The 9,091-nt window shown below is 32.4% G+C and overlaps 1 protein-coding gene across 1 annotated transcript; it reads left to right on the forward strand.

The window, feature by feature from the left end:
• Window positions 1-540: 540 nt before the first annotated feature.
• On the forward strand, window positions 541-7,322 carry LOC133203918 (nuclear receptor subfamily 2 group E member 1-like). Its single transcript, XM_061339714.1, has 7 exons — window positions 541-601; window positions 3,587-3,687; window positions 4,914-5,049; window positions 5,237-5,463; window positions 5,612-5,843; window positions 5,949-6,098; window positions 6,312-7,322. The coding sequence occupies exons 1-7, from the start codon at window positions 577-579 to the stop codon at window positions 6,581-6,583; spliced, it is 1,143 nt and encodes a 380-aa protein (XP_061195698.1). The 5' UTR covers window positions 541-576; the 3' UTR covers window positions 6,584-7,322.
• Window positions 7,323-9,091: the final 1,769 nt, after the last annotated feature.

A 9,091-nucleotide genomic window follows, 5' to 3' on the forward strand; every position in this document is an offset into this window, starting at 1 on the left:
AGGGCATATATTTATCATTAGATTCAAAACAGACGTCAAAAAATATAAGGGGTGGAGACACCCTTTAAAGAATAACAATGAACGACAAATCGCAGCAAAATGCCCAGTCTATCAAGGCAGGATTAAATACGATCAATTGGGTTCTACCTGTGCTTTATAAAGGTTAAGTATTGAATTGGCAAAAGGTGGGCCTGGATGTGTATTGTTCTGTAAATAGCCAATCGCGTTGCTTTATACCGGGTGAGGGTACCAAACGCAAGTTTTAATATTGTTTTGGGACAATAAATGGGGGTGTTGAAAGCGATGCAGACTTACGAACTACAGGAATAACTTTCCAACTTTTTGCCAAGTGAACTTCAGAGCCCTGGGTGACTACGATTGTTTTATTAAAAAATGTTTCTGATTCATGACGACGTATTAGTCTAGAGAGGTGGATGTCGTCTGCGTTTGTGTTTTGGTGTGTCCGAAGTCCAGACAATATATGTTAGACATTATTTCAATATTTAGTCTACATTTTATTTTCTGCTGTGTCGATATCTAGAAGACTTTCTGGCTTAGAAGAGGATAAAGAAAAAAATGAATAAAGTCGCAGGAACTTCAAGTAAGTTTTAACATAAAATATTAATTATGCAAATTTTATTCCATGTTATGAATAATATATTGAATTATTAATTCATTGAATAAATTAATCTATTAAAATATGAAATGGATATTTAAAATTGAAGAATAAATAGTTACAGAGTATAAAATTAGATTGTTTCATTATGCAAAGTTCAATAGATATGTTAATTTCTGGAGAATAAAAAAAATATTTTTAAAAATTATATATCATATAAGATATTTTAACTTGATAAAAGAAAATGCTCATTACTAATTTCTCCATAAAAATCGAGAAAATTATCAAAGATTAAATAAAGTGCACAAGGTAATTAAAATTAAACACGAATCCAAAAGGCACGAGACAGAAGAAGGGGAAAGGAGATATCTTTTGCAACTATTTCACTTCTCTTTGAACTGCTGTCTATAAACAAAGTTTACAATTTCCCTCCAAGACTTTAAGAAAACATTTAATGTCTTATCAAGGCTTTATGAGGTTACCAAGTTATATTTGGATTTCAAAAAGTCATTAGAACCTAATTCCACACCGGAAATACTGGTGTTTTATCTAAACAAATTAATCCAAACTCTAATGAAATCACGCGATCTCCAAGTTACCGTACGTTGAAAATTATGACATCATGTCTACTCCTCGACTGAAATGAAAACACAGATTCACTAACACGACCATCAAGACGAAAACCGTTTTTGGCGGCTTGAAAAAATGCATGTGTTGCATGCAAACACGGTTTTGACTACAAAGAGTAGAGGCTCTTTAATTAATGTTTAAAAGGCACTTAACCTATATACTGATACCTATCAGTTGCTAACCCCGGAAAGTCAAGTCGAACTACAAAAGATGATGCAGGAAGCGCTCGGGAAATCAGCCTGATAGCAAAGCGACAACAGGCCCTGTTTTAATTACCTGACGCGCAGGTGACAATCCAAAGTTGGTAGTCAGCTTAAAGTGAACTGAGAAGGGAAAAAAAAGCAAAATTGAAATCGATTGTCCGTTTAACGTGACCACCTTAAATGATGTTTAGGGAAGAAATTTCCGTCATTTTTATCTGAACACAGATAAATTTGTTTTATATTGTGCCTATGAAGATTTTAGTCTATTTTTTTCTCTCTTTCTTATATTCTCTGATTAATTATTCAAAGGAAAAGTATTTTCACCTGCTTTTAACAAAATAGAAAACGTTTAGGTGCATTAAAAGAAAAGAATATTGTACATGTAATACTTTGATCATCTGAATATTTCCTTACTTCGGTTTTAAATAAAATTATCTATTTCATTATTTTTAACAAGTGAATTTCTAAGACATAATTTTTTTTCTGAAAATTTCACTTTTTTAAATCTTGATTTCATTGATATTTTTTTCTACATCTTAAGAGCATTTTTGATAATTCACAGATATTTTATTGACATAAACTGTCTTGAACTATCTTGGGAAATAGCATGAAAAAAAGCATAATAGCCATCGAGTTTGAACTTTTTAGTAACTTCAAGTATGATCAAAACTGACTTCTATATTGTCATAAGGAGAATATAAATTGAGCCTAACAATGTCTTCTGAAAAGGGAACCGGTATAAGATATCTAGAGTAGGGAACATCCGAGGAGCCTTTTAGAAATTTCTTAATATTCCAATTCGTGATAAAGTTAATATGTTTAATCCATATTATGATGCGAAGGCAAACAGAAAAATACACCTGAGGGAGCGCGTTATGAATTGGGATTGTATAGAAACCAGTCCTAATTTTCTGCGAAGCACCTGTGCCGTTTTATACAGCTTAAAGAATACAAAAAACATTCATATACCCCGGAGACAGAATTACGTGCAAGTCCCGCACCGAATAAAGCGTTGCAGCCACGGACTTAAAGAATATATTCGCGTTATTGGACAAAAAAGCCACATAAGTCATTCTCTAAACGTCACCACACAATAAAAAGAATGAATCTTTTGACATGACTTATCTATATAAATACCTGATTGTTCGTAAGCTTCAAGGGTTACATTGGGAGCGAAGTTGTTAAACGCTTGAATTTGAACAAATGCCCATTGTTAGGTTGATAAATAACTTATTGGACATATTCGATGTAACATATGTTTTTCAAAATTCCTCAAAATGCCTAGAAACGGCTCGATCTCCTCAGAATTATAAAGGAAGTTGAGCGCACGGGGGGCAATCAATTTGTGACAGAAATAAAAATGTCACTTATAATTACAGATGTTTTCAGTTGCATAGATTAACTTCCCCGAGAAAAGCTTAACTTCGGAAATAGTGCGTCCGTTCATTTGCACATGTTTCGAAGTTACTTTGGTTGCTGCCTAAGAAACGATAGAACGCCGGACATTTTTCACTCCATAAAATTTAATTTTTATTTATTCTCTTATTGACTTCTTGTGGCGTTTTTACAGATAAACCATTAAATATAATTGAAATAGCAGAAATGATAAGGTTTAAAACAAACAAGTCGTGTTGGGAATTAAATGAGCATGCTTAAAAAATGACAATAAATCAAAACTCTTTCCCTATTATTTTTCTAAGGGTTAACGGGGAAATACATGTACACAAAATAATTGATAACGAAAAAAATCATTGAGAACTCCATTTAAATGTCAGAGCACCTTGGTAAGGTGAAAAGTTATCGGTTGTTACATAATTTTATAACACCTGATAGAAAAGGGGAATGAAGTAAGGTCACATTAGGTGAACAAATTCTTATGAAAATACATACCTTTTTGTTTGTTATTATCCAATTATAATAGCGTATCAAGAGTCAAAATGAAATAAAATAAAAATTTATAACTTTTTTTTTTTTTTTTTTAATCAAATTTTATTATTGATAATACTTTTTGTTTTATTTTTAGAAAATGAAATATGCAGTTTCTTTATTTATGTGTATTTTTGACTTACTGACAGCTAGAATAAGATAAAAGAAAAAAATCTTATCTAATCCCGCAATTTTTCATTTATCTTTTCAGGTCGCATTTTAACAGACATCCCTTGTAAAGTCTGTCAGGATCATTCATCTGGCAAACACTATGGCATCTATGCATGTGATGGGTGCGCGGGATTTTTCAAGGTATTTCAAATTTTGAAATAAAAAGTAAGATAGAATGTTTTATTATTATAATTATTATTATTAGTTTAGGCATGCTCATTTACATGTGTATTCTATCTTTACATGGCTGTCACACTCTACATGGTTTATTTTTCGGAATTTACATGACAGGAATTGTGTTTTTAATATTCTTTTTTATTCTTTCCACTGTAAAGCATGCTAAATATTTTTATTTGTTGGCATTTTGTTGTTTTTTTTTTATATATATTTTATTTATTTATTTATTTATTTACAGTTTTTTAAATCCGTCCATAATTTCCCTTTTGAAGATACATGAAAAAAAAAACTCATTACAATCGTACAAGCTAGCACTTGAAATTTGACACATCCAAATACTTAAATTCAGAAGCTATGGCTTAATCAAAATTGGCAATGTACAGCAGTACCTCGACAGTACTTGAAAATCTCATTAATTCGGATAAAAAATGTCTCTCTAAATGGGTAACAACAACAGTATAAATATGACTTTCGCGAAACACCAAGTCAATATTTGACCACCTTAAATCCACTATAAGCGCAACATCGCATTTTAAAGGCTATATCAAGGACATGTTTGTCGCTATTGACTGTTACTCGGGCAAAATAAAATACATTGTGCTTAAAAGTTCATAGTGCAACGATACTGTTTAAGTCCAACATCCTCCTTTTCCCCTAATTCGACAGCAATGCTCCCCCAAAAACTGATTATTAATCAATAAATAGAAAACACTCGTGTACAGATATAAGCCTTTTGTTTTGAAGATTGGTTAGAATTTTGGGATATGTTTGCCGACGGATTTTCTCATTGCGTTAAAACTTCACTTCAAACATAGCAAAAAATTCTTTTCTCATTGTTCAGTCTTTGTGATTTTTTAGCATTGCAAGTTTCAGGGTCAAACTGTTGTAACACCTGTGAAACTGCTCTGAAGAATTAAAAAGCACTTAGATACTTGAGGAATCCCGCGTATAAATTGATATGATTTGTCTTGAAATCGTTTTCATAAACAAGATACATGTACATAAAGTTTCAAAAGAGGACTGTATCATTAATCAATGTAAACTTCATGGTATTGAAAATAAATGAATAAATAGTAAATAAATAAACAAATAAATAAATAAACAAAAATAACAGGGAAAACCCTGATTTAATAAGAATATTTTTGTACATTCTATTTATTTATTTTAATTATTAATTTTTCTTCATGCAGAGGTCCATCAGGAGAAACAGACAGTACATCTGCAAGTCACGTGGTCAGGGTACATGTCCAGTAGACAAAACGCACAGAAACCAATGTAGAGCATGTCGCCTTAAGAAATGTATGGAAGCTGGCATGAATAAAGATGGTACGCTACTTTAAAATATATTTTATTGGGGAGCAATATTGCTCACTTACATGTATGCCATTCTGATTTACATCCTCGGTGCCTCAAATGTGAAATGGAAAAAAGAAATTCTTCATACATATACTTTTAGAGAAGCTTGAAAATAATTAAAGCATTGATTTACAGTAATAGTATAATGTCCTTTTAGCCGTACAACATGAAAGAGGACCCAGAAATTCTACCATCAGGAGGCAAGTTGCTATGTACCTTAAAGAAACCAGGGATTATGGCGCATTCGTAGCGCAGGCGCCCTTCCGTCCGCCATATTTGCCGACTTGTTATGGAATAGATCCAATGGCTAATGGAGTGGATCTTGGTGCAGTTACGCCACCATCACCAGTCTCGCCTGGGATTCTCTGTCAACCAACTCCTAAGGTAGAATAACTTGAAATACATTTTACTATGTGAAATTAATATTTTACAGAATAGCTGATGACGTGAATAAATTTGACCTTTTTCTAAAGTTGTGTATAATACTTGCATATAAATAATTATAGAAAATATTTTTGATTTTTTTTTTTAGTATCCACATGAAATAATGCAAGCATATTCAACTAACCCAGAAGCCATGTGTGAAGTTGCTGCAAGGCTATTATTCATGAGCGTTAAATGGGCGAAAAATGTCCCAGCATTCTTGGGGCTTCCATTCAGAGATCAAATTTTGCTCCTGGATGAAGGATGGAGAGAATTATTCATTCTTGGTGCAGCTCAATTCCAGATGCCCATTGAAGCTGGTCCTCTACTTGCTTTGGCAGGTAAAAAAAGCAAAAGTTTACTCTTCTCTTGCTCAATGAGTCCTAGTATTTCATAAAACATGTAAAAAAAGCATCTAAGGAGTGCAATTTAACTATGTCTTACAGGATTAAATTCAGAGGATGCATCAGCTGAGAAAGTAGTCAGCGTTATGACTGAAATCAGAGCTCTACAAGAGATCATATCAAAGTTTAAATCCCTGCAAGTGGATCCCACCGAATTTGCCTGCCTCAAAGGCATTGTTCTATTCAAAACAGGTAAGACGTCAAAATCAAAGGATTAATAATAGATTTTCATAAATGATTATGGTATCCTTCTTCTTGTGCATTGAATGTAATTTGAAACTTATAGGACAAAAAAAAAAAAAAAGAAGAATTTCTTAATGAAAGAAAGTAATGGATATCTTACTATCATTAACGTGTGGAATTAATATATATGTATAATTAAATTATTCAATTTTTTATCTTCAGCCTTTGGAAATTCACAGAATTCCGAGGAAAAATCTCTAAGAGATATCCACACAGTTGCAGGACTCCAAGATCAGGCCCAGTTAACTCTGAGCAAATACATCCAGGCAACTTATCCTACCCAACCTTTCCGGTTTGGAAAATTATTATTGTCGATCCCGACTCTAAAAACAGTATGTGGAAGCACGATTGCAGAATTGTTCTTCAGAAAGACAATTGGCAATATTCCGATTGAAAGACTTTTGATTGACATGTTTAAATCAAGTGATTTCTGATGTAGGAAAGAATGTCAAATTGTCAAATTATTAGGCAAACAAAGTTCGGAAATCGATTCCGGAAGTGGCTCTGGCCACAGCAGGAGCAAAAACGGATCTCAAGCTCGATTGGCGTCGCCCATGTCAACAAGCGGTTCATATTTCTAAGGAAATAAAATCTGCCACTCATAAACGGTCATCAATCTATCCATTTTTTCAGTATTTGTTTTCTCATTCATGTCCATGAGTGGTGAAATTTAAAAATCAAATTGGCAATTAGTTTTATTTAATCTGATGAGCATAAATCAATGTGATGTTTATCTGGTCATGGGTCTCGCGTTAGCTCTCCAATATCGGCATCCAAATTCGTAATGCAATATGCCTTTGATTAAGTCATCTCAAAGCGCGTAACAAAAGATTGGAGTGAAAATAAAACTTGAAATCTACAACACGGATGAATGCGGCGCGAGGGATTATGTTTCTCTTGCCCATCTTGTACACTTGTGAAATGAAACCGCTTCCGCAGCGAGAACCCCTAACTAAACAGATTGACATTGATGTGTGCTAATGCAGTAAAATCGTTCATTGTACACTTTACATGAATAATAGGGCCAATTTCTACCCGAGCAGATAGCAATTAAATTCAAGTTTGCCTCTAGCAATCCTAAACGATATTTCAAAACCACTTTTCACGGTCAATGTAATGATAAATACGATTCCATCGTAACGTTATTCGAAATTTTTACCAGTTTAGTCTCAGTCATTTACACGTTTGAATATAGCATAATTGATAAGTGTCATGTCATGTTGAGAACTGAGTACCTTTCATATACTTTACAAAGAAAGAGAGACTTTCGACAGATTTGAAGTTGGTTTTTTCTCTTCGTTGGTCTCTTGTTCTTACAATCACGTGACGTGCTAGCATGCGATTGGTGCATCCACGAAGCAGATTGCTCGATTGTTATAGAAATAAATTGTTAAAAATATTTTCAGTACTCAAAATGAGCAATATATTCTGGCTAATTTTACACTGATTGCACAATTTTGTGAATTGAATTGACTAGATTTAGATTTTATTATCACCAGTATGTGTTATCTATTTATACATTATTATTCTGTAAAAATATGATATATTTATGCATATATTCCATTTCCTTCTATCATATCATTTTCTCTTATTTTTTTGCATTTGTACAATATATATTTTTAAGTTGTACGTATATATTTTTAAACATCAACGGGCCGCCCGGGCGTTAAATTAAATGAAATATACATATTTTCCCTTAAAAGGGAAACTCGTCATCTCGCCTTGTTCTATTAGTAATAACAATTTTCAAGACTAATTTGGTAATACTTCTTGCCAAAAATGATAGCCGGAGAAAGCTTTTAAGCTTGTATATTGTTCTGTTTGAAAATTTGGTGCATTTTCTATATTTTCTGCCATGCATTCTACGTAGTACGCACAATTCTTGTTTGTTAAGTTTGAAAAATATTCGTGCTGGACTGTTTTGACCACTTTTTTTGTATTTTCTTGGACTCTAAATACAACATAGGGCTGATTATATCTTACTTGGTGCATTCAAATTAAGAATGTTAAACCCATAATAATTAAATTGAAATTTAGAGTCTCTTTTGTACATGTACAGATTTGTTACTTTCACCGCACTGCGGATGCATATTCTAATTAATTTTCTTTGTGTCTTTGTGCAATATTGTTGATTGTGAATGATATATATTATATGTGCTCAAATGTTAGAAAAATGTAATTATGAAATAAAATTATAAGGCAAATCTGACTGGCTTTTTTTTTTTAAAGGCTTACACTGAGAGCTAAGCTATTGATGTTTCTTGTGCACCCATTGAATTGTGTGCATACGAGTGGAATTATTTTGAAGGTTTGCAGTTGAGATCTTACGTTAAAAAAGTTTAATTCTGGATCCCTTTCGCATGATTTTTTACATTTGTAGAATGCATAATTTTTCTCCATGTGAATAATTTTTTCAGTCGATAATTAAAGAAATGAAGATTAATATATATATGTTTATGAATGAATGGTTCGAAAGTATCACAATGGTTTTAACATGATAATTCGAAACATTTACTAAGACATATTTTATGACTTTGTACAGACCTGCATTCACAAAGTTAACCTTGTTAACCTGAATGCAAATCTAGTGAAATATCTATACAAAAGAAAACGCTTTAAAGAAGTTCTGGAAACATAGGTGTTGAAATATTAATATCCCCTTTCTCTCTATCCTCTTTTCTCTCTCTATCTTCTCTCTCTCAAATATTTTTTAGAATCCTTTTTTTTCTAAATAAGCTTGTTATATACAATGTATATTTAAAATTTCTCTCCAGTTATATGTAAAAAGATTGCAGACGTAGTATTGCTTTTTCTCCAATTTGAAAGTTTTTTTTTTAATTACTTTATGCATTTATGTTCGATTCTGTCTTTCTTTTTCTATAAATCTAAAGCTGAATTACATGTAAGCTACCATATGTGACGAGGTTTTTCTACAGGCAATT

This window comes from Saccostrea echinata, unplaced genomic scaffold (assembly GCF_033153115.1).
Source record: "Saccostrea echinata isolate AGI-Se365-2 ecotype Australia unplaced genomic scaffold, CSIRO_AGI_Sech_v1 ptg000052l, whole genome shotgun sequence".
Lineage (NCBI taxonomy): Eukaryota > Metazoa > Mollusca > Bivalvia > Ostreida > Ostreidae > Saccostrea > Saccostrea echinata.